Source organism: Caloenas nicobarica, chromosome 5, assembly GCF_036013445.1.
Source record: "Caloenas nicobarica isolate bCalNic1 chromosome 5, bCalNic1.hap1, whole genome shotgun sequence".
NCBI lineage: Eukaryota > Metazoa > Chordata > Aves > Columbiformes > Columbidae > Caloenas > Caloenas nicobarica.
The window spans coordinates 4260495-4285097 of record NC_088249.1 but is presented as its reverse complement, the minus strand read 5'-3'; the positions used below and the strand labels follow the sequence as shown (position 1 = coordinate 4285097).

At 51.7% G+C, this 24603-nt stretch overlaps 1 protein-coding gene across 2 annotated transcripts; it reads left to right on the top strand.

Moving 5' to 3' along the window:
• Positions 1-23125, top strand: GNG2 (G protein subunit gamma 2). Of its 2 annotated transcripts, none has more exons than XM_065636133.1 (4): positions 1-94; positions 19988-20054; positions 21689-21804; positions 22774-23125. In XM_065636133.1, the coding sequence occupies exons 3-4, from the start codon at positions 21718-21720 to the stop codon at positions 22900-22902; spliced, it is 216 nt and encodes a 71-aa protein (XP_065492205.1). In that variant the 5' UTR covers positions 1-94; positions 19988-20054; positions 21689-21717; the 3' UTR covers positions 22903-23125. The 2 variants fall into 2 exon arrangements, with proteins under 2 accessions (XP_065492205.1, XP_065492206.1); XM_065636134.1 differs by lacking the exon at positions 1-94 and adding an exon at positions 6506-6585.
• The last annotated feature ends 1478 nt before the right edge of the window (positions 23126-24603 follow it).

The following is a 24603-nucleotide window of genomic DNA, read 5'->3' as shown; positions in this document are numbered from 1 at the left end:
ATCCTTCCCTCCGTCCGTCCGTCCATCCCTCCCTCCATCCGTCCCGCCGCCGCCCGCCCCGCGGGGGACTCGGGGCAGCACCGCCCGCCACCAGGTACCGCCGGGCACGGGTGGGAAAACCGGGGCTGGGGGGGAACTGGGAGCACTGGGTACGCTGGAGCTGGGCAGGGCGGTCCCCAGTAACCCCCGTAGGCCCCCGAACCGCTGTAAAATCAGCAGCAAATCTCCCCCAAATTTCCCCCGGGTGGCAATCCCCGCGTCACCCCCGCCCCACAGGGACCCGGGTGGCGATGGCACCTGCGGGGGGTCCCCGTCCCACGGGGGGTGACCGGGGGAAAGGTACCTGGCACCGAGAGTTCAGTCTCCCCAACAAAGGTTTGATTTAGAGGGTTTGATCCTCAGTTAATCAACTGATTTGCCATCACAGGAGAGGCTTTTTCTGCCGATGAATGAGACGTAGTGTTCTTGCTTTCTCTATTTTTTTTTTTCTCCCTGGGAAAGAAGGGTGAGACTTTCCCAACCCCAAATCCCCGCAAGGAACCTCAGCTGGGATGGCTTTGCCCCGAGCCTGGCTTGGGGGGCAGATTTGGGGGTGATGGCCATGCAGGCAGAGGGGCACCCCACGCCCCACCCCGCCATCCCCGGGGTGCTGGCCCGCTCCACATCATTTCCATTGAAAATCCTTATTTTTCCCAGCGGTGATTTGTGGGATGAGTGCTTTGGGTACGATAACGCTGGGAATACCGCTGGTCAGCCGGGAAGATGTCCTCGGGAAAACCCAGGCCAAGGTGCTCTCTTGCCCGAGAGGGAAGGGAATCCGGCAAAAAAACTTTTGCCTTCTTGCCTGCTTGGTGGAAAATAGATTTATATTTAAGGTAAAGCTTGAAGCACAGCGAACCCCCACCCATTACTAATGAGTTACTAATGAACTTAAAGCATGCTACCCTGAAGGGTAGTGACCCAGGGCGTGTGTTATCTGCCACTGCCGTACCTGCTGCACGCAGGGCCGGGCATCACTGCAGGTCCCGTGTGTTATTTATTTCCTTGTTTCCCTCTAGGCCTTCAAATTTCCAAATGGCCATTGCTCTGCCAGTGATCCCGCACTCCCTGGCTGTGGGAGGAGAAGGGGTGGCATGTACCCTGGCTGGGGCCAGGCACGGAGGATTTTTTCCCTTATAACTGGATTTCCCTCAATGCAGCTGGAGCATGCGATTTTAATCCTCTTTTCTACCATATGGCCGCTGACTGGATTGAAATAGGACTCAATTAATTATTGCCAGGAAAGCTCCGGGGTGAAGCCTTTCTCCAGGAGGATGCTTCGAGGAGCTCCTGGGGTTGTAACGGGGCTTTTCTCACCCCATGTTGTGGGGTACGAGGGCACGTGGCTCTGCCCCATCCTGTCCCAGCCCTGCAAGGCCAAGCATCAGCCATCCTGCTGCCTTGGCACCAGTTTTGCTGCTTTTATTTTGGCTTTTTCAGCCTTGCATTTGCATGCAAGAGGAAGCAGAGGCTGCTGCTTGCTGCCGCTGGCGCTGCGGGCTGCTCACCTGTGACATGAGCTTGGTGGGCTCAGCGTCGCCCGGATGATGACAGGAGTCAGCATCACCTCTGAAATGGGGTATCCCCAACTTGGGGGGACCCGCAGGTCCCCCCACCACTAATATGGTGCTTGCACATGCCCATCCTCTCTCCCAAATTCCCTGGGAGGTGCCAGCTTTGCTCCCAGCGGCGCGTGGACTGACATTAAGGATGCTCATTGCATTTTCTCACAGGATTCCCGGTGGGTAGATGCCTGCAAGCTGGAGATGAAGCTCAATTATTATTATTATTTTTAATCCCCAAGCCAGCCTGTTGCTTTGACACCCTGCGCCAGGGCGGCTGTGAGCAGAAAATGCCAGAAAAAGCCAAACTTTGCAAGGGTGGGCAATGCCTTCCTACTCGGTGGCCTCATAGATGTGCCCACTGGCCTTCCAGTGCTTTGATCTCCGAACGGCAGCATCCGAGGCACCGCTTTTCATTTTGAAACCCAGTGAGTCACCGAAGGAGGACAGTCAGGCACCGTTGCAGGTTGTTACCATAGTAATTTGGGCTGGTGAGCTGGCGCTGGAGGCCTGTGAACCCCTTGCACCCCTAAAAAGCACCTACTGGGGCAGCTGCTCCTCTCCATCCCATGTGTCGGTGCCAGGATGCTCGAGGCTGGCATGCTTGTGACACATGTGCTGTCACCAGGGACCAGGGGTTCTGCACCGCTTGCTCCCTCCTGCCATCTCATCACCCTGTTTTGGGTTGGAAAAAAGGGGTTTGCCCCGGGAAAAGCACTATTCTCGGCATGAGTTGTGTCAGTTCTCAGCGTGACTTCTCCGAGCGTTTCACCGTTGGGCCCGGAGCGGGATGCGGGAGTGGGATGCAGCCATGTGCGTTCACAGCCAGCGCAGAAGAGGGAGGAACGAGCTAAGGGATTAGGGTGGGTTTTCAGTTTTTCTTGCTTTTCAGTCTCTTTTCTCGCTGTTTCCCCCTCTGGTTTCTTGCTCAGCCACTTCATGGGGTCGCAGCGGCTGCTGGGAGCAGGGATGGGACGAAGGGCAGAAGGAGATGCTGCCCCATGGCTCATTGGCAAGGGGATTTTTGTTCTTGTCCTTGCACAGTTTTATCACCTGTTCACTTCCAGTGGGGCTTCTGCCCTTCCTCATGCATATTTTTTTATTCTATGTGCAACATGCATGGTGTAAACACCCCCAAAACCGGTCATTTAAAGCACAGGAGCAGCTTTGCCCCCCCCCAAACCCACAGGGAGAAGTGAAAAGGGGGGGTTCCTGCTTCTGCTGCTGGAGGTGAGCGTGTGATGGCTGCAGGGAACGCGGGCTTCTCTCCCGGTTCTCCGCACACGCTTGGCATGAGCCGCTTGGCACTCGCCCCATTTTGAGGCAGGTCTGAGCTGGCGAGAGGGATGGGCTCCAGCTGCTGGGAGGACACAGATTTGGCTCCGCGGAGAAGCAGGGCTTGCTCCAAAACCTATCTGGAGTCGCTGGGATGATGTCCGTTGAGCCTGGGCTTTGGGTCAGGCCAGTGATTAATTAATGATGTCTTCGATCAGAGCCGGGTAAGCAAATCGCCAGTGCTGGGAGGCAGCGGGAGCTGGATGCGGGCGGCCCCTGGGCTGGGCGAGGATGTAGCCGCGCTGAAGCTGAAATCTAAAATAATGATCTCCTGCATTTCATGTAGGCATGATGGACTTCAAACACCAAACACAATTTTTCACAGGCTCAGGGGAAAGAAAAAAAATCCCTGAAATGGCATCGTACCAAACCTCAAACAAATCACCACCTTGCTATCTGCATGCAGTTGAGAAACCCTCAACAATTCCTGGGTGGCAGCTGCACCAGGACCTGCTTATCCTACCAAACACAATTAGTTTTCACCTTATCTTGTCCTTCCCTTGCTTGTCACACAGCAATTTTCTTCCCCTGTTGTCTGTCGCCATCATTGTTAACTCAGACTAATTAGTTTATCCAAGAGAAGGTTCAGGCATAACTGGGTGGTGGTTGGTGGGTACCAGCATTGCAGGGAGGTCTCTTGTAGTCAGTGATGCTGTCGTCCAGCATTCCAAAGCCTGCTGAGATGCAAGGAGGGGTTGGTTATTCTCAGGGGTGCTGATGTAAACCCCAAAGTGCTGTAGTCGGCGTGGTAGGACACCCTGGTAGCCGGTGTGGGGTGGAGATGTTGCCGTGGTGGGTAGTCTCCTTTAGCTGTCTTGGTTTAACAGGTTTATTTTCCTGCCCTCACTTTCTCTCCTGGGGGCTTTGGGAAGGAAAGTTGGCTCTGTCCCTCCTGTGATGCTCACTACAAGCGGCTCTCCTGGCCGGGAAGGTCCTGGCTGGGCAGCTGGGTTTGTAAGAGGGACCAGTTTAGGTGGGAAGGAGCAGCCTTGCCCAGGCCTTGGAGCTCATCAGGGATCCTTCATCAGTGCTCCTTCCTGGATCACACACCATCCCGCCAAAGGGGAAAAATCTCTCACACAGCATGGGATGTTCCTGCTGCAAACTCCACTGCATTGCTGCGCTGCTCGGCATCCCTCCTCTTGCCGCCTCCAGCATCCTCCCAATTGGGGAGACTAAAACTCAGCCTCAAACAAAACCTGGCTGCTGCCTGCTCTGGTCTGAGCTGCCTGTCCCCATCCCTGTGTGCAGAGCCACCAGCTGCAGCTGGGGACCATGGGGACATCCGTGCCCTGTGCCACCACCTCTGCGCAGAGACGCAGACCTAATTGTAGAAGATGCCCAGAGTAAGTTGGTGCTAAGAAACCTTTGTGCCCCAGCACTCCCTGGCTGGCACCTCAGGGAAAATAGTGGCAGGGTTTGGGTGGGTTTGTGCGCTAATTAGAGCGGGGTCGTTTCAGTGCAGTCACACCTCTCTGTGTCAGGGTGTCCCCATGCACCTGCCAGCATTTGCAGGGACACGGAGCAGCCGTGTTTTCTCACTTGCTTGTTCCCATCTGAGCTGTGTCCCAGAGGAGAGACTGGGAGCTGAAGCTGGATGATGTTCAAGTGCATTTAACCTGTTGTAGCATCTCCCTGGGACAGCACAGGGAGCAGAGCTGGGCATCCCAGAGTCAGGAGCCCAAGGGATGATCCCCTGAAGGGGGATGCTGAAGATGTCCCTGCTCAAGGCAGGGGTTGGACTAGATGAGCTTTGAGGGTCCCTTCAACCCAAACTACTCTGTGATTCTATGATTCTGTGATGCTTCAGGGTTACTTGTCTTAAAACTCCCTGTAGCTGTGAATTCCTGCAGGTTGAGCATGTTGCTCTGTGAGTTTGGAGGAGTTGTGCTTTTTGGGCCATTTTGGGTAAGAAAGCACCAGTCGCCAGCAGATGTGAGATGCTCATTATTGATTTAATTCCTTTTCAGTCCTGGTGTCTTTGGTTTTGCTATGGAGCAGGTGCAGTGATAGGAGGGAGCGGGAGATAAAGAAGGTGCTGGGAGTCGGGGAATGGATCTCGAATGTGAGAGGGGTGCAAGAAATGTATCTTCCCGATCCTGCTGTCACTGGGGGATGGCAGGACAGTGCCAGCATGTCCCTGCATGTCACAACCGTCATAGAATCATAGAATAGTTTGGGTTGGAAGGGACCTTCCAAGCTCATCCAGTCCAACCTCTGCCATGAGCAGGGACATCTGCACCAGCTCAGGTTGCTCAGAGCCCCGTCCAGCCTGGCCTGGGATGTCTCCAGGGATGGGGCATCCACCACCTCTCTGGGCAACCAGAGGGGGATGGTGATAGCCAGACAAATTGGGGTGGGGGGCCAGGGCTTCAGCTTGCTCTTCCCACTCCTGTCAGCAGGAGGAAGGCGACACATGAGCCATTTCAAGGCAGAAATCACCTCGCAAGAACTTGTTCTACATTTTGATGTGTTTCTTCTCAACCAGACCTTGGGAGGAACAGTGTTGGGTGTCAGGGGTGCAGGAGAGTAAATGAGCATCCATCATCTGCTCGTGGAGTTGGAGCTATGTGCCCTGCGGAGAGCCCTGGGCCAAGCAAGTGTGGTGAGAGCCTGGCCCAGGTTGGCCAGAGAGGTGGTGGCTGAACCATCCCTGGAGACATCCCAGGCCAGGCTGGACGGGGCTCTGAGCAACCTGAGCTGGTGCAGATGTCCCTCCTCATGGCAGGGGTGGCACTGGATGAGCTTGGAAGGTCCCTTCCAACCCGAACCATTCTGTGATTCCATGATAATCACGCAGGGGACACTGTGGAGCAGGAGAAATATGAGGGATTAGTTGGGGAGACCAACTTCTTCCTTGCTGCTTCTTTTGCTTTCACATCTGCAGCCACCATTCTGATGGGGATCAGTGTGTCCCAAGTGTCTGCAGCCATCTTCTCAGTTCAATATGGTGCTAGTGACTCCTTAGGTATGGGCTGCATCCAGCCCATTGAGATTTATGGCTTTGGGGGAAGGTTGAGTGTCCCTGGAGATCCCTGGGCACTCATGGAGTCCAGGGGCACCATCTCCTCACTGCATTGCTGCTTCCAGACCTTCCCACCAGATCCTCTCTGCCTTTTGCCTCTGGAAAGGGTTATCTCAGATGAAGGGACACCAAGACCTTGGTCTGAGTCTCACGGGCACCAAAGCACCAGGAGAACTCCTCAGTACCCATTTTTCTAAGCCACAGGCAGCCCTAGTGCTGGTACCTGTTAGGAGGGGGTTTATTATGGGTCTTTTCTCTCTGCAGCCTTGGGAAGCTCTGAAGTGAACATTCCAGGATCTGCACAAAGCTCATTAGTCATCCTGGAGGTAGACGGACTCAAATCTGTAGCTGCTTGGTAGTCAACCTCGTGACATTTCCTGTTCCTCCTTCTTCTTATCTGACAAAACCAGACCTCTCGTGATCTCCATAAAGCTTCTCTTGAGCAGAGCGGTGCTGTTTGTCGCTCCGACCACAGCTGCTCATGGGAGGTGCCTGAGGCTGGTGCTTCCCCTCCACCCCTCAGTGAAGCTCCCGTGAGCCCTGAGCTGCTCCAGGACAGCAGATCTTTTGTGGGACGTGATCTTCCTGGGGTCCCAGCGAGTGTTTTCAGCAGGACTTGTTGCGGTAGGACAAGGGGCGATGGGTTTAAACTAAAGGAGGGGAGATTCAGGCCAGACATGAGGAAGAAATTTTTTCCACTGAGGGTGGTGAGAGCCTGTCCCACGCTGCCCAGGGAGGTGGTGGATGAACCATCCCTGGAGACATCCCAGGCCAGGCTGGATGGGGCTCTGAGCAACCTGAGCTGGTGCAGATGTCCCTGCTCATGGCAGGGGGGGCACTGGATGAGCCTGGAAGGTCCATTCCAACCCAAACTGTTCTGTGACTCTATGAAAACCTCCAACCATCATATTAGCACAGTGGAGACTTCCTTGCCTGTGGCCCCTCTTGTATGAGGAGGTTGGATTTTCTCTTCATGGTTGGATTTTGGCTTCTTTACCTGCTCTGGAGGATGCTCCATTGGTATGTCGTGCAGTTTTACCTCACTTGCATTGTTGTTGTATTGGCTCCAAGTGTAACTTCTGTTTGTATCAGCTCTTGAATTTGACCCATGTTTAGCAGGAACTGGATGAAGAGCATAGCAAGATGGCTACCACTCCAAGACATCTTGAATGGGGATAAAGAAGTGGGCTGTCTGGTTGTGGAGGTGAAGTTCAGGCCGTTGATAGCCTGTGCTGTGAAGATATATTATAGAAGACGACTCTGGCTGTGTTCTTTCCTTTCACCAGGCTGGTACATGTCAGTCCTTGGAGCCAGTGGCCGTGGAGAGAGATGCTCAAGGATTTGTGCCACCTCCCCTTCATTTTCGTGGTGTTTTCTGTTTTCAGGGACTTTCCAGTGAGCAAACAGGGATTTTGGTAACGAACCAGCCTGGTCAGTGACTCATTTAGGTTGGAGGGGGCCTCTGGAGGTCTTTGGTCCCACCTCCTGCTCAGAGCAGGGCCAACGCCATGGGCAGATCAGTGCTGTCCCCATGGGCATCACGGAATCCTAGAATCATTTTGGTTGGAAAATACCTTTAAGATCATCAAGTCCAACCGTTAACCCAACACTGCCAAGGCCATCTCTAAACCATGTCCCTAAGAACCTCATCTACACATTGTATAAGTCCATGTGGGTTCAGGTGGCTCCAGGGTGTCGTGCAGAAACATGATCAGGTCTTCTCCACATCTCTACATGCCTTCTTGTGGACTTCCGACCCCCTCATTAGGTCTGCGGAGGTTTGGGGTCTTTAGAGGATCGTCAGCCATCCACAACCTGTAAACCTGTTCAGAGTTCTTCTAATTTAGGGTGGATATTGGGAAAAATGTCTTCCCAGAATGGGTTGTTGGGCATTGGAACAGGCTGCCCAGGGCAGTGGTGGTGTCACCATCCCTGGAGGGGTTGAACAGACATGTAGGTGAGGTTCTTAGGGACATGGGTTGGTGCCAGGGTTGGGTTAGTGGTTGGACTCGATGATCCTGAGGGTCTCTTCCAACCCAAATGATTCTATGACTCTATGATTCTGTGACAAATAGTCTCCAGGACCGTGAGTTTGCAGCTGGAGCAGTTCTGCTCAGGCTGGAAAGAGCCCAAGCAGAGGTCTCTCACCTTGGATGGAAAAGCATTGAACATTGACCAGGTCTGGTAAAGTCCATCCCTTTGTGTAGGACCTCATGAAGAGGCAGTGTGGTCCAGTGGTTCTGGCGTGCCCCAAGGACAATGTTTCCCAAGGGCTTTAGGTTCAATTATTCAAGTCACACCAACCTAATTGCGCCTCATGCCTTGTATTTTTAATATCATGGAGACACGATGGTGTTTGTGCGGCACTCACAGGGCTGGTACCATCAAAAGACGTTGCATTATTTATCAGCTGATTTAATATAATTGCTGCTCAGCCTCACATCCTCGCTTGGGGGATTTGTTTTTGTGTCCGGTGCTCCCCAGTGGGGGGGACCCTGTGTCCCCCCTTGCACCGTGTCAGGGGGGTATAAAAAGATGATTTTCATGCAACAACCCAGGCTTATGGAGGGGTATAAGCAGCAAATAAGGTAGGCACTGATGATTTTTTTTTTTTTAAGCCTGATTCTAAACCCTGTGTAAGTGTTTCCATTAATTGCCATAAAAGTTAGGCTGGCTGTGAATCAATGCTTCTCCTCCACCCTACCTGGAACCAAAAGCCAGTCCCCCCACAAAGAGCCTTCATTGATTTTCATACATCACTCTGGGAAAAAATATAGAAAGCAACCACGCAGCCCGGAGCTGAGGTTTCCCAGCAGCCAGGGAGGCAGGGAAAGGCACTTGCCCTTGGAAAGCAGCTCGCGGGGCCCAAATTCGGTGGCTCCGGCTTGTTTGGCAGAAGGATTAAAGCTCCAGGAGTGAGCACGGGGGGGGATAAATGAAGCGCGTGGGGTTGGTGGCACAGCCAGGACGGATTGGTCTCCAGCACAGGAGGTATTGATGCATGGGAGGGAAGGGCGAGCCAGCGTGAGTAACACCGTCTTGTGCTGCTTAATCCGGGCTTTGCACAGTTTCTTTGTGTTTATATATAATTTTTTTTCCTTTTTTTTGCAATGCTTGAGATTGCAAGTGTAAAAACACCGCCCAGGCTCGCAGCTCTGGGGTGGCTTTCTCCTCCCGTCTGCGTTATATCGGTGTTTGCTGAGCATGTGTCATTTCACGATATCGCCGGAATAACGGGTGGTGGTGAAAGCCGGGCCGTTGACTCAGCAGGAAGCGTGGCAGGGATGCTTTGTGTGCATTTTAAAGAGAAAACGGGCTGGTTTGGGGTTTTGGGGTTCCATGGGAAAACCAAGAATATTGTTTGCAGAGGTTAGTAGGCGATGAGCATGCTGGAGGCGGGGTGAGGATGGAGATGGGTTCACAAGCTGGAGGAATAGCGTGGGAAAGGCTCCAAGGGTGCGGATCAGGAGGAAAAAAGCAGATTTTGCAGGAGCATCGTGGTGAGGAGAAATGCAGGTGGGTCGGGGCTGAGCTGGGGGAAGCTGCAGCCTCTCGATTCCCCCCCACCATGTCCCTGTCCCAATTCTGCCACGGTGGCCGTGCCCTCCTCATTGTATCAGGATGGACCCGGAGGTACTCGCTGTCTCCATAACCAGGTCCTACTTTAGACCGAAATGCATTAGTTTACAGGAGATTAAAAAAAAAAAAAAAAAAAAAAAAAAAAAGAGGCAGCAGCAGGCCACAGAAGTTAAATTTAATTGAGATAATATGGGTCAGCTCACCAACTGAGGACGGAGGAGCAACCTACTTCTCCCCGGCCAGCCCCAGCTAACCTGGTTTGCAGCACTGCCAGGGTTCTGCAACCCTGCCCCAAGTTTGCCAGCAGGGAGATCGCAGGCCATGAAATCGGGGCAGCACAATAAATTACTTTTCAAAGTTATCAATTGTGAACATACAGAATTGTACAGGGATTTTTTTTTCCTCTCCTCTTTTTTTTTTTTTCCCTCCCAGGAACCTGCTAAAATCGCCCACATTTAGTGGTGATCCTCCACCTGCAGCTTGGGATCTGGCCACCAGCAAACGCTTTACTCATTTAAGGGGTGTCTTAGTGATGCCGTAGCGCAACAGCTTCATAGTGAAACTTTCGCAGGGTAACTGTGGCTGCAAAATACAGGATTTTTTCCCCCACAACCTATGCCTAAAGCACACCAAACCCCAGAAAGTAATTACAAAGCTCTCCCATCTCTGCATGGTACAGCCACTATTTGAGTAGTGGATCTAAAGATACCAGCTCTGGATGCTGGGAAAAACCTGAAAATTAGATAAAATGAGATAAAGAAGGGAAAAGGAAAAAAAAAAAAAAAAGTCCCCAGCCTTGCTGCTTTGGCAGGGATGGGAAGAGAAATACCCAGCAGCAGCACCAAGGCTCTGCTATAGCTGTGACCTGTTTGCTGTATTTGAAGCTTGAAATAGAACCTTATGAGTAATGTGGTTCAGGTGCTTATCACTAATTAATTAATTCTTTTGTACGGTGGATACCTAATTAAAGCAGTCTAAGGTAATTCCTGGAGGGGCTTAAACTAATGGGATGGTTAACGGGGTTGTTTCTTTGCTGATGTAAGTTGTTGGGTGATTCCCAGCGGCTGGAGAAGGGTTATGAGGCTTTGTGTGAGTGTTACTTAAAATAAAATTCTAATAAAGGTTTGATTGGGGTGAAATCATGGGAGAATGATTTCTCATTGCAATGGCTTCTGCTGCTGAGGGGTTCATGTGCTGCAGAAGTTATCTGGGCAAAAAGGCACGGCGAGGCTCTTGTGCCGTAAAATAAAGGAGCAGTTTTGGTTTTATTTTAGCTGAAAAATGTTTTGCAGCAGGATGGGCCCAGCAGCCTGGCACCATGGCAGGAGCTACTGCAAAATCCACATGCTCCTTCTGATTTCCTGGTATTATGGGGCAGTTGTCCCCCAAAAATGTGACATTTTAGCCAAATCAGGGCAACTCAGTGGCTTGCCCTGATTCCTTCGGGGTGGCTGTAGCCCCACACTGAACAGGTGGGTGGATGGTAAATCATGGGGGCTTTGAATTCAGGGTGAATTTGGGTGAGGCTCGGAGTTGGGGGTTGTCCCTTTGGGAGCGATGTTGACACAGCTAAAAACCCAAATCCTTTTGGAAATGTGGTGCCTCTGCCTTGCAGTGCTTTCTTCTTCTTCCCTTTCAAACCTCATTTCGCACCTTCCCTTAAAGGTCTTTGTCTGGACCCTGGCAAATACTTAAGAGCAGGATGTTAAAAACTGAAACCCAAGAATGGGTCAGTTAATTAACATGAAATAATAGCTCTTGGCCGCTTCCCATAATTAAGGGTCAGGAGTTCAGAGCTGTATGAACAGATGTTGAACTCCTTTTCCTGGTACAGGAGCTCATTGCTTCCTCTGCAGCTTTAACCATCTCTTTTTTTTTCCTGTACAAAAGGATTTTTCCTGGGGTTTCTGAGCAAGGTGTGTACAAAGAATTTATTTCAGAGTCAGTTTGAGTTTGTTTTGGGAAGCAATCAAGAAGCGAAAGAATTGAGAAGTCATAGGTGGGATGTTGCTTCTAATTAAAGAGTGATTTTGGTTTCCTAGAGGTCTCTCCATGGGGAAAAAAAAAACCTTCTTTTGAGAGTTTCTGCTTTTTTCTGACGAGCTGGAAGGTGGTGTGTGTTTCCTAGACCTAAAGTCTCCTTTACAGCAGAAATTTCTACCCCATGAAGTAAGGGGCGACCCAGCCTGCTGCCACTTCAGCGGTAGGACACAGGAGTCATGGGGTAGATTTTGGTAGTCAAGAAGTGATCAGGTTTTCAAAGAGAATTTTTTATTTGGTCGATTCATTCGTGCTTTTATCATATAGTTGCTGCTGCATCTTTGTGTGGGTGTTGGTAGTGCTGGGTTATCACCAGCTGCCCCTGACATGGTTGTATAAGGGTCAGTCCAGCCTGGGAAGAGTCAAGTATTTTGGCAGAATAATTATAAAGAAAGGGTTTGCCACGTTATATAGCATAGGTACAGTGTGGTTTAGAAGAGGAATTAGACTTTTCTTGGCCACTGCTGCAGTGGAAATGCGAAATAATATACTCAAATATTTTCAAGGGTATCTGGGTAGTTTTTTAACTGATGTTAAAAGGTGCATTGGCCAGGGCTGCAGATAGTGCCATGGACCTGGAACAGCTCTGCTGGGAGGACAGGCTGAGAGAGTTGGGCTGTTCAGCTGGAGAAGAGAAGCTCCGGGGAGACCTTAGTGCAGCCTTTCCGTACTTAAAATAGCTGATAAGGAAGATGGGGACAGACTTTTTAGCAGGGCCTCTTGCGATAGGACAAGGGGTGATGGTTTTAAACTAAAGGAGGGGAGATTCAGGCTGGACATGAGGAAGAAATTTTTGACACTGAGAGTGGTGAGAGCCTGGCCCAGGTTGGCCAGAGAGGTGGTGGCTGAACCATCCCTGGAGACATCCCAGGCCAGGCTGGACGGGGCTCTGAGCAACCTGAGCTGGTGCAGATGTCCCTGCTCATGGCAGGGGGGGCACTGGGGGAGTTGGGAAGGTCCCTTCCAACCCAAATAATTTCATGATTCTGTGAGCTCCAGCCTGGGCTGACCCCTGTGCAGGGCAAAAACCCTCCCGCCTGGGAGGAACCTGGGGGCTTGTGATGCCCTGAGGCTTAATGGCCACTTTTCCAAGGTTTTTGTGGACCTGATGAGGAGAAATCCGGGAAACTGAGTCGTGGGAGCATGTGGGACCATAGGGGAGCCCCACACATTGGTTCAGCAGGGGAAGGAAGGTGAGAGCTCTGCTGTGGATGTTGGGAGGGGAGGTCTGTGCTGGTGGGCGATGGTCGGGGGCTCCCCTGGAGAACCCTGGGATGAAGCGTGGCCCATCCGTCCATCCCTCCTCAGCACTTCTCCTCTCTGCCCAACTCTCCTTCTTCTCTTTTTCTGTATTTACTGGGCTATCTGTGTGCTGGATTTACTGTGGTCTGTCGGTGAAGCGATGGGTGTTTTTAATCAGGATGAAAACTCGGTCCACGGGAAGCAGGCGATGCTCGGCTGCAGCTTGCCTTGCTTGGACCGCTGGACCACAGTTTTGGGCATCCTTGCTCCCCAGTATTTGGCCGAGCTCCCTGGGCACCCATTGTCCCAATGCCTGATCTGCGCATGCTGCTGGGTTTGTTCCTTGTGCGTTAGAAAAAAACCCACTTTTTCCCAGGGCTATCCCCCCAAAACAATGTTGAGGGGTATCTTTTCCTTTTCAGGGGTACATCCCCAAAGGCCCTGGGGCAGGGTGGGGGGTTGCACGGCTTTTTGGCTCGTTGGAAATCTCCAGTTTACAATGCTGCTGTTAAACCCCTGACCTTCAGCACAGGGATCAGCAACCCCGGTGGCATTTTCGCCGTGCTGGAGCCTTGTGCTAAGCCCAGAGCAGGTCGGTGCTCCCTCCCCGTGGTACCCGGCCGAGAGAGACACCATTTGCTATGGATGGTGGCAGGAGGGACAGTCTGATGGCTGGTCCTTCACCCCAATATTCTCTTTAACAAACAAACAAAAAACTAAAAAAAAAAAAAAAGAAATAGGAAGTTGAGGTTTGTTTCTGTTTGCCTTCGTTTCGAACCGTTAGGATGCCTGTGAGAAAATAAAAAGCTGTGAGTCTCACTTTCGTGGGACACCCGTGGGATGGTGACTTCTCCAAGCCAAAGGGACAGAGAGCCAAAATGTCCCCATGGGACCGGAGCCGCCTGGCTCCATCCCAGCTGATCCCCCCTGCTCCTCTCCAGGTCTGTCCGTGCCTCTTGGGAAGGAGTTTTGTCCTGAAGCCTCCGTCTTGATGGGCTGCGCTGGGACGTGCTCAGCTCTCCGAAGGGAAGGATGTTGCTAAAACCTTTAGTGCTTGCAAACTTGATGGAAAAACATGCTACGGGCTGCAGATACTAATGAGGTTGGCTCTGGCAGCACACAGTGGATGGAGGGGACCATCCTGAGCTCAGCTTTGCAAAGCCAGCTCCAGTGCTGAGCTCTTTAACGCCCCAGCAAAATTTAGGGAAGAGAAAAAAAAAAAGATCTTTGCTGCAGCTCCCTACGCCGTGTCTTGCCTTGATACTGAGATTTACCGGCAAAGCCAGGGCTGGGCGGGCTGGGTCTGACTCTAGTGCTGCTTTTTTGGGGTGAAATATGGCTGAATAGGGCTGCACAAAGCTAAGATGGGGAACAGACCGGGCACCCTCCTCGACTGCTGCAGGAGCAGTGGGAAGCACCAAAACCCACCGACACCGGCAAAACACCGGCATCAGAGCCAAAATGGGCACCCATCCCACCTCGCCCCGGTTTGGCAGGAGGGATCGGATACTGGTGTGATAACGGAGCTGTTTCCATGGCAACAGGCTCTTTTTTTTTTTTTTTCCCCCACAGAAGCGCCTTTTAATTTATTTATTTATTTGCCGGCATGGCTCCGACCTGCGAGCTGCTTGTCAGTGATTCAAATACCGTATTGGATATCGGGTATAAAAAGAAAAAAAAAAAAAAAAAAGGATGTTGGGAAAGGCAATAAAATCTCCGTGGATGGGGACTGGGAGCTGTGGATGTAACCGCCGCTGAGGATTAAAGTTCTGTCCCCCAGCAAAGCGGTGTGACGGGAGCCCACAGGCACAAGTCTAGCTCATAATGTTTTATTTGCTTAAGGAAACAACGAAACACATGTAATTTGGGTGGTATTAAGTCTCCTTTCCCAGCCAGGTCTCCAACTGCTGTCGAGATCAATGCGACTACACCAGCTCCCGCCCCCTGGTAACGTGGCTTTTTTGCTATTTTCTTTTTGTCTGCAATATTTTTACATTTTCCTATATATATTTAGTCATTATTTTTCAGCCGAGCCACCTATTTTTAGCGATGGTTTTTAGTAAAAGCCGCAGGATGGCTTCAAAAGCCAGCCAGCCCCCTGCGAGGGATTCCCACGCTCCGGCCGGCCGCTGACCAGCACGGTTATTGGTTCTGGATGCTACATCACACTTAGTTTTGGGGCAAAAAAAGGCATTTTGCAGGACAGTCCGCTTGCCTCCATGGGGATGATGATGTTGGTCCTGCGCCCGTTTGTGCCCCTGGGATGCAGCGAGTGGGGCCGGCCGCAGCCCCTGGGATGTGCAGGGGCCAGGAGCAATCCCAGCACAAAAGAGAGCTGGAATAAATCCCATCGTTACAATACCCATCCTGGCACCTTTTCTGGAAAAAAAAAAAAAAAAATCCTGCATGATGCTTGCCTGGTAGGAACAAACCTGAGCCCTGCGCTCCCCAAAATCTTGGCTGCCCTCAATGGGGTCCACCCATTTTACTCCTAACCGGGTGGAAAATTCTGGTGCATCAGTGATGGAAAGTGAGACTTCTTAATAGAAAACAAGAAGCAGGGAGGCTCCTGCCTTCATCTCGAAAAGGAGCTGTTTTCGGTGGTGGGTGATGCTGTGCAGTGCTCTTTTTGGTGGAAAACCAGGAAGGTTTTGCCGTGGCAGATGTCAGTGCTTTTGGTTTCTTTCCTGCAGAGCCACCCACTTTTCCTTTCGGTTCAGCCGGGAGATTTGGGGAGAATGGTTTTCTGCCAAAAACCCACTGGGAAGTGAAAGAAGCCTGGAAAACTGGGTGACAGGAGAGGATGCGATCCACAGGTTTAAAACTGCAGAGGAACCACAGTTGGGTGGACAAAGGCTGCGGAGCCCTGGAGATGCAGGAGGTGTCTGGTGACACCTGTAAAGTCTCACTCGATGCCCGTTTGCACCTTCAAGAACATGAGAAAATGCTTTGCAAGGATGCTGGTGTCCCAGCCGTGGTTAGTGCTGCTTTCGAACAGTGCAAAATATGTGTTTTGAGATACCCCTTCTGTAATGACAGCTGCCTATTTAAGGTAATTGGATTAAATAATCACTCTTAAAATGCATTTTTTTAAACGTTTAGGAGAAATCCCGTCTCCACCCAAATGCAACTTGAGATAAAACCCAAGGAAAAGGGGAAAATAAAGCTAAGGAGGAGGTTTGGCTCAGATGTAGTGGGTTTGGGGCTGGTGCAAGGGGACCCTCTGTCCCCTTTGGGCACAGCTCTGTGCAAAGCAGGCGGCAGCTTGCGCTGACGAGGAGCTGGCAAACGAAGGCTAATTACTCTTGCAAGCAGGGCTGGCAGCTGTGGGATGCCAGAGCCCCATAGGAGCCCGGTTTGGGAGGGAGGAGGAGGATCATGTCATAGCAGGAGATCTCGATTGCTCCAGTGGCAAGAGATGCTCCTTTTGCACTATTTTTTGGGGTTGTATTTTGCATTGATGTTTCAGTCAAGGTGGTGGCAAAGCAGCTCGTGCCTGGAGGCAGCACCAGTGGCTCACGAGGTTGGAGCTGGTTGGGGAGGAGAAGGCAACTTGACAAATTAATTTACCGCTGACTTAAATGAGTCTTCTGTGGCTGGGCTGCTCACGGGCTGGGTTTTGTTGCTCTGCATTTCAGGTAAAAGCTGAAGATTTAGGTAAAGCTGTAGCAAGCAGACCAAGAGGTGACACAGCCATAAATGCTGGATCAGTGCCCCCACATCCCTCACCTTTTGCCCATCTGAGTTAATGCAAATCCTTCCCTAAATCCCCATTTTTGGTGCCTGTTTTGGATGAGTGTTGCTGGTGAAAGAAGTGATCTTCATTAAACAAAGAGAACAAGAAATTAGGTGTTTTCTTGGAGCATAGGTACCAGCTAGCAAAAAACAGCAGCAAAGTTTCCAAGTCCATAATTTATTACAAGCACTTTTGCATCCTTTTAAATGAATTGAGCCGCTTGCCACATGCAGTAAATAACCCGTGACCCCTCTGCACAACAGATAAGTATCAAAACAGCCTGGCAAGATCCTGAGTTGTAATTACAGTGCAGAGCCCAAAAGAGACGATAACCATGGACTGTACATGCTAAACATCATTAGCATGACAATAAAATAGCATCCTTACTCATTAACCTCTGGGCTCTGAGGAAGGAATCCTATTATCCAGGCACATGTGCCATTAAGCAGGTGAAATAAGATGCCGTCCATATTCCCTTGTGAGTGCCATTAAACCCTTTTCTTTGCAGTCAAAGTTTAGCTCAAGAGCATCAGATGTGAGAACAGCCCTGTAGCAACGGGAGGATCAGGAGATATTGGGAAGCGCAGTGATTTTTAGCTCTGAGGTGGGGATTTTGATGGCTAAGGGCAGGGGCTGAGCTCAGCCAGACAGAGGGGACCTATAAGAAAGATGGGGACAGACTTTTTAGCAAGGCCTGTTGCAACAGGACAAGAGGTGATGGGTTTTAAACTAAAGGACGGGAGATTCAGGCTAGACATGAGGATGATTCTATAGGTAAGTCAAAGTGATGCGGTGAGTGCTGGCACAAGTCCCTCCTATGTGATGGCTCCTTTTGTGTTCATTTTTCCTCTGATCTGGGGATTTATATACTATCCAGGGTGGTTTTAATTTGTCTGAAGTCTGATGCTCCTGGCATCTACCCACTAACAAGTATTTTCTAGTTCAGCATGGAGTCCGGTGGCAGGGAACTCCACACCTTGTTGGATCTTGGGGAACAGAAATACATCACAGAATGGTTTGGGTTGAAGGGCCCTTCCCAGCTCCCCCAGTGCCCCCCCTGCCATGAGCAGGGACATCTGCACCAGCTCAGGTTGCTCAGAGCCCCGTCCAGCCTGGCCTGGGATGTCTCCAGGGATGGTTCAGCCACCACCTCTCTGGCCAACCTGGGCCAGGCTCTCACCACCCTCAGGGCCAACAATTTCTGAAATACACGTATAGCTGTGGTTTGGGGCAGGGTGTAGTTGGGTCGATTGCAGTTAGTGGTAAAGAGGCACAGGGCGTTGAAGGAGAGGAGGATGCTCTAGCAGCTTGGCTTGGCTTAAATCCAAACGAAAACTTGTTGGAGGCTTTGGGTTTATTCCTGGTGGCTTCACGACCTCCCAGGTGTCGTCATGTTGGGATAAAAAAAGGCTGCTTGAAGTGCTTTGCTGCTGCCCAAGCGATGCTGGGATTGTTTTTTGGTTCGGGACATTCATGGGCTCAGTTCAAAGCGTCACCTGCTATTTGGTTGTTATTTGTGCTGAAGGAAGCACACCCGGCTGCTCATGGCAGGGAAAGGCTGTAAAACCAGCGCTGGCCCCAAAACGGTTCTAGTTCCCACATCAGGTTTCTGCAGAGGGGCCAAGCGTGGCCAGGGGACATTGCCGTCTCCTGGTGACACCATGGCCGTGTGAGCTGGCTGAGCTGTCCCTGCATCCCCAGCATCGTCCCAGCAGCCTGGTGCATGGCAGGGTGCTCATACACATGTCCCCTCCTCTGTCCCAGCAGGTCTTAATCTTCTCCGGCTTTGTTTTTGAGGCTCTTTTCCACCTGAGTGCCTCTAGGGCCAGATGTAGGAAGAGCATGGGAGGGGTTTTTTCTTGGTTATATATATCTATATTTTTTTTATTTGATACATTTTTTTTAAGATCAGGGCTGTAGCAGCCACATAGAAGCTCTCAAATACTTCTCGCTCCTGCGCTTCCTTCCATGACATTAAACTTCAGTCCCTAAGTGACTCCCTGCAACTGGAGCAGGAACAGACCATGGTCCTCCCTATGAAATGGCACAAAATCACTGTGAATAACATTTGCTGGATTAGAAAAGTCTCTGTGGGATGCAAATCACGCAATAGTGTCTTGGGTGATGTACACCTCAGTGAACCTACACGGCCACCAGCTTTCCCACCAGCCCCAGCGCTGGCTGCCACATCACCAGAAACGTGGTGCCACCGCCACTGCCACCCACTTCGTGGCTTTGCAAGGAGAATTGAAAGCAAAAGCAGGAGAGAGGCACCCTGGTAACCTGCTGCTCAAAAGCCTCTCCAGCAAAAAAATAGTGAAGAGCTGAGAAAAAACAGTGTGGAAACAGTGCACATGCCCGAGTTAAAAACCTCAAGCCGTGGTGCAGAGCTTTTCTCCTGCCGCACGCAGGAGCTCGGGCTCACGGGGATGCTTGGTGGGAGCTGGGCTACGGTGAAGGGGGGAGGATTTTGGCACCTTCCCCAAGGGATGCTCTTTCACAGAATCACAGACTGGTTGGGGTTGAAGGCACCTCTGGAGATCATCCAGTCCAACCCCCCTGCTCACGCAGGGTCACCGGAGCAGATCACACAGGTCGGTCCAGGCGGGTTTGAATGTCTCGGAGAAGGAGACTCCACACCCGCTCTGGGCAGCCTGGTCCAGGCTCTGGCACCTCCCAGCAAACAAGTTTCTCCTCATGTTCACATGGACCCTCCTGTGTTTCAGTCTGTGCCTGTTGCCCCTTATCCTGTCCTTGGGCACCACTGAACAGAGTCTGGTGCATCCTCTTGACACCCACCCTGGAGATATTGATCAGCATTGATCAGATCCCTCTCAGCTTCCCTTCTCCAGCTGAACAGCCCCAGCTCTCTCAGTGTCTCCTCATGAGAAAGATGCTCCAGACCCCTCAGCATCTTTGTGTCCCTCCGCTGGACTCTCTCCAGTAATTCCTTGTCCTTCTTAAACTGGGGAGCCCAGAACTGACACACAACTCCAGATGTGGCCTCACCAGGGCAGAGCAGAGGAGGAGGAACAACCTCCACCCCGCCACATGTTCCGACAGTTAAATCGCATCATCCCCTCTCGCCCTGCATCCCACGGCATGTTTTGGATGTGCTGCATCCCGGGAACAGCTAAAAGCCTGGTTGCCAACAGCCCTCGGATAGTTGCCCATTTGACTTGAAACCTCTTCCTGTGCCAAAAAGCCTCACTGAATGCAAACAAATAATGTTGCTGGGGGACGGGCTTGGGGCGGGGGGGGTGGTACGGAAGGAAACCCGCAGCCTTTCTGCCTCCCCGGCGGGGTACGGCACTCGGCGTCTGCGAGGGCTCCGGGTTTCCTGGTGCCGTAAATAATGTTCTCGTTGCATTGATTGGCATGACAGCAACCTAACCCAGCTCCTTTTTTTTGTATTCTCTTTATTTAAAGGTAGCAAACGGCCAAGAGGAGCAGATCTTCCCCTAGAGGCACAAAGCACCAGCGAGACCTGCTTCTGGTAAAAAATAACTCCTCTTCGTGCTCCCTGATGGGCAGGGGGGTGGCTGGGGAGGGGTCTTATCCTGCCACCCTGTCTGCCCTCATCATGGATCATTCTCTGGTCACCTCAGAGCATGGGCACCTTGCTCAGTGCCAGGTTGCTTTTTTCTGTAGATCCCAGAATGAGCTTCTTTCAAAACACCCTTATATCCCCTGAGATGGGCTTGAGCTGAAGATATCCTCCCTAAAATGCCACGAGCCCCTCATTTTAGGGCTGTGTCATCCTTGTCCCATCACCCGAGGGGCTGATGGGGGGCTGGTCGTGCTCTGCTCTTGCAGAACATCCCCGAAACCCCCTTTTTTGGAGCTTGCAGGCAGCCCCAGCCAGGCAGGGTCCAGCACAGCACGGCTGTGCCTCTGCTGTAAAATATTTGATGTTTGTGCAAGCTGAACGCTGGGTTTCTGGCTGCCGCTGCGGGAGCTCGTGGCTGTTATAAGGTAACAGAAAAACATCCGTGATCGAGACGGCGTGGACTTAATGAGCATCCCCCGCCGCCTGCCTGAGGTAGAAATCTTGAGAAACAGGAAACTCCAGCATCCTGTTTAGCATCTCAATGTTCAAGTTGGCAGCAGGGACAAAGCGAGGGAGGCCAAGGGACACTTGGGGGACGCTGGGCACTGGCATGGGGCTGGGTGATGTGCCTGGCTCGGGACAGGGGGACGAGCCTGGCATGGCAGCGGCAGCACAGGCCTGCTCGGGGGGAGCCTGTTCTCTGATTTCCTTTGCCTTGGTGCCACCACAGCCCTTGATAGAACAGCGAAAGCCAAAGTACAGCTCAGCTGCGGTCCTGGTGTCTCCACACGTGGCTCTGAGGGCATCCCCTGCTCTGGGGATGGTGGGGAGGGCACAGGAGGGTGTTGCTGGCAGCCTGTGACTACCCGCACACCCACAAAGGCTGGAGGCTCAGTGCCCTGGTATAAACACGGGATTAAATGCTGGCTGACATGCACAGATCTGCATCTCCCATCCTCAGACCCTCATAGAATCACAGAATAGTTTGGGTTGGAAGGCACCTTCAAAGCTCATGGCCATGAGCAGGGACATCTGCACCAGCTCAGGTTGCTCAGAGCCCCGTCCAGCCTGGCCTGGGATGTCTCCAGGGATGGGGCATCCACCACCTCTCTGGCCAACCTGGGCCAGGCTCTCACCACCCTCAGGGCCAACAATTTTTTCCTCATGTCCAGCCTGAATCTCCCCTCCTTTAGTTTAAAACCATCACCCCTTGTCCTGTTGCAAGAGGACCTACTAGAAAGTCTGTCCCCATCTTTCTTATAAGCGATTTTAAGTACGGAAAGGCTGCAATAAGGTCTCCCCAGAGCCTTCTCTTCTGCAGGCTGAACAGCCCAGCTCTCTCAGCCTGTCCTCCCAGCAGAGCTGTTCCAGCCTCAGATCATTTCTGTGGCTCCTCTGGCCCCTCTCCAACAGGTCCATGTCTGTCCTGTGCTAATGTCCCCGGAGATGGACAAGTTCACATGGTTCAGCTCTGACAGCTTCACACGTGCAACCCCAGCCCATCATTTGGGGGATCTGAGGGCTGGGAGCAGCTCTCTGCCCAAGCCCAAGAGTTCACCCCGGTGTTTTTGTGCCTGCAGCCCATCGGGAGAACCCTCCTGGCCTGCCCATGGCTAGCAACAACACTGCTGGCATTGCGCAAGCCCGCAAGCTGGTGGAGCAGCTGAAGATGGAGGCCAACATTGACAGGATAAAGGTACCGTGGCTCGGGGCTTGGTGTCGGCTCAGAGGGATGCTGCGAGGTGGTACCTGCTGCTGAGCAGCTGCCAAAAGCACATTGTGGGAGCTGGGATGCGGTGGTTGCGGAGGATGCTTGTCTAAGTGATCCCGGTGGCCGGGGCTCAAGGCAGCAGGAGATGCTTCTCACCCTGGGAACAGGTTAAACCCAAGCTGTTTGTCACCATTGCTGTTAAAACTGTCCTTTGGGCAGTGCTTGGTGCTCAGCCTCGAGGTTAGTGGGGAAACTCTGTAAGCGTTGTCCTGAAGCCTCTTTCCTATGGAAAGCCCAATCATTTCTGGGAGGTGCTTCCTCCGCTCCAACCACTTCTGCTACACCCCAGTGGAATTGCTGCTTCTGGGCACGTGAAAGCTCATCGGCTTCAAGCTTGAGATGCCAAAGAATTTGTCTTTTCCGTGGTTTTGGATGACAGCCGGTCTGGGAGAAAGCGATGCTCCAGGGCTGGCTGCTGGCACATCTGGGCACTTGCAAGCAAAATCTTGCCTCCTGGGGCCAGGGTCAGCTCCAGCATCTTGGCAGCTGCTGCTGTGTCCTGAATAAATAGGCAAATTGGTGGCTGTGGGCAGAAAACGCTGCTGTAGCAGCTGTGGATGTCCCTGCTCAGGGATGGGGAAGATGCCATGCCCGCTGAAGTTGGTCCTCGCTGTGATCAAGTCGGGGGAAGGAAGCGAATGGGTGAGGGATGTGAAGGATGCTCACGGGAGCACACGCTGGCAGGTGAGCTTAGAGCTTGGAGGTGACAAATGAGCCCCAGAGGTGACAAACCAGCCCCACCAGGTACTCGCTGTCTGTTTATTGGTTGGGGTTTTGGCTAGGTACGATGTTGGGTTGGTGATGCTGCAAGCCCAGCCCCCCACCATCAGGACCTCTTGGGGTGGGATGTCCCCAGCACAGCGTGTCCCTAACGTGGGGGTCTTTCCATTCCAGGTGTCCAAAGCAGCAGCAGACCTGATGGCGTACTGTGAAGCTCACGCCAAGGAAGACCCTCTATTGACCCCCGTCCCAGCCTCAGAAAACCCCTTTAGAGAGAAGAAGTTCTTCTGCGTGATCCTGTAAACCCTCAAGGAGCCTGACTGGCACTCAGGCCACCCTGAACACTGATGTAGAGTTTTTAGGAATGAGGACAACCTGCTAGTCTGCAGAATTTAAACAAAAAAAAAAGTAAAATATATGGCCTGGAAGCTACAGAGATGTGCATGTTTAAAGAACCTGGCCACCTTTGGGGGAATAAGATGATCTGCATTGCAAGGCAAAAGATCTGAAGTCTGTAGAGTTGCCTAGAAAGAAAAAAAATATGTAAAGAATAAATTTGTGTCACTTTTCTGCTCACAAAATAGTTTGATTGTTCCATATTTAAAGCACCAGAGCTGTGCTGAGCAAAGTAACTGCTAAGGATGTGTATAACCTTCTTGGAATGATATTGTTGGTTCCTTTCCAAAATATTATTTTTTATTTAAGTTGTCAGATATATAGCGACAGGCTAGATGACTATGATGTTACTCAATGTTTGGTCTTGTGCTTTTTAATTTCTGGTGGTAGCGTAGCACAGGGGTTGAGCGGCCCCCGCGGCGGGTTAGCGAGGATGTCGGCACCTCTGTGTTTTAGCGACCCCCACTTTTCTAACATTTCATATATGGTTAGCTTCGGCTCTGCAAGTAAAAGTGAATCGTGTGTCGTGGTTGGTGCTTCATACTCCTGTGACGACGTTTGGTGGTAGTGCATGAGAGTTCCTCTCTGTTCATCCGCTCCAGAATTTTCTTTTCTATCGTTTGACACCACGTGCTGGTGGGAGAAGCTGTAGGGAGGAAACCAAGGTGATCCTGAAAGCAAAGACAATTCCTGCGATGCCTTAGACGTGCCTGAAATACCTCCTGCGTTAGGGTGGGTGTCAGCCCCCGGGCACGGGGCTGCCCCCGCCCTGGGCGTTGCAGGGTAGCTAAAAAATCCGAAAAATCAAAGTTGACCACTTCTTTCTGGGTCTTTCCTCTTCTCCTACACCTCTGTGCCTCTGCCCTCCTCGCTTGGTCTGTGTCCTGCTCTTTCGGCTTCCTGGCAGCATCTTCTTCCCTTGGGGCTGGACCAGGATGCTGTCCCGTGGTGGGATGCTGTCCCCCTTCACGGAGGTGCCTGATACCTTGTTTACACGCAGCCTGAGCTCCATGTCAGGCTGGGGAATTATTCCCAGGTCCGGTTCATCCGCTGTCAGCACTTTGGGGGACACACGCCACCTTTTTTTTGGCTTGGCCTCAGATTAATGCTTTTGCAGACATGGCTTGTCTCTCCTATCTGCTGTTACACACCTCCCAGCTTCCCCCCAACTCCTGGAACACTTTAGGAATCATAACTTGGGGATCTGTGGACAAAATGAGGTGGGTGTCACATAGGGTTTTGGGGGGTCTGCAGTGACCCCGCTAAACCATAGTTCTGAATCAGGTACCAGCTTAAAAATCCCTGTGGATTCAAGAGGGCAAGAGTCTTTAGGTACCTTTCGGTGAATCTTTCTAGCCCGTTACAAGTGCATTTTGGTTTTTCTACCTTTTCATACTCTTTTTCTAGTCTTCTACAGAGAAGACCAGTTGTTCTTACACTGGACTCAAAACTTTTGGCAGCTGGGAACGTTTATATGACACAAGTAGCCTAGATGGTCCCAGCTTTTGGCTCCCCAGACCCCATACTTCAATCTTTTTACTACAGCTCACGTAGCTTTAGGATGAAGGATGGATGAAGTGGTTTGCTCTGCAGCTGGTTCCACTCACG

Coding starts and splice junctions, on each gene's coding strand:
- GNG2 (XM_065636133.1), top strand. CDS start 21,718: ATGGCTAGCAACAACACTGCTGGCATTGCGCAAGCCCGCAAGCTGGTG. Junction 21,805..22,773: donor CCAACATTGACAGGATAAAG/GTACCGTGGCTC, acceptor TTTCCATTCCAG/GTGTCCAAAGCAGCAGCAGA.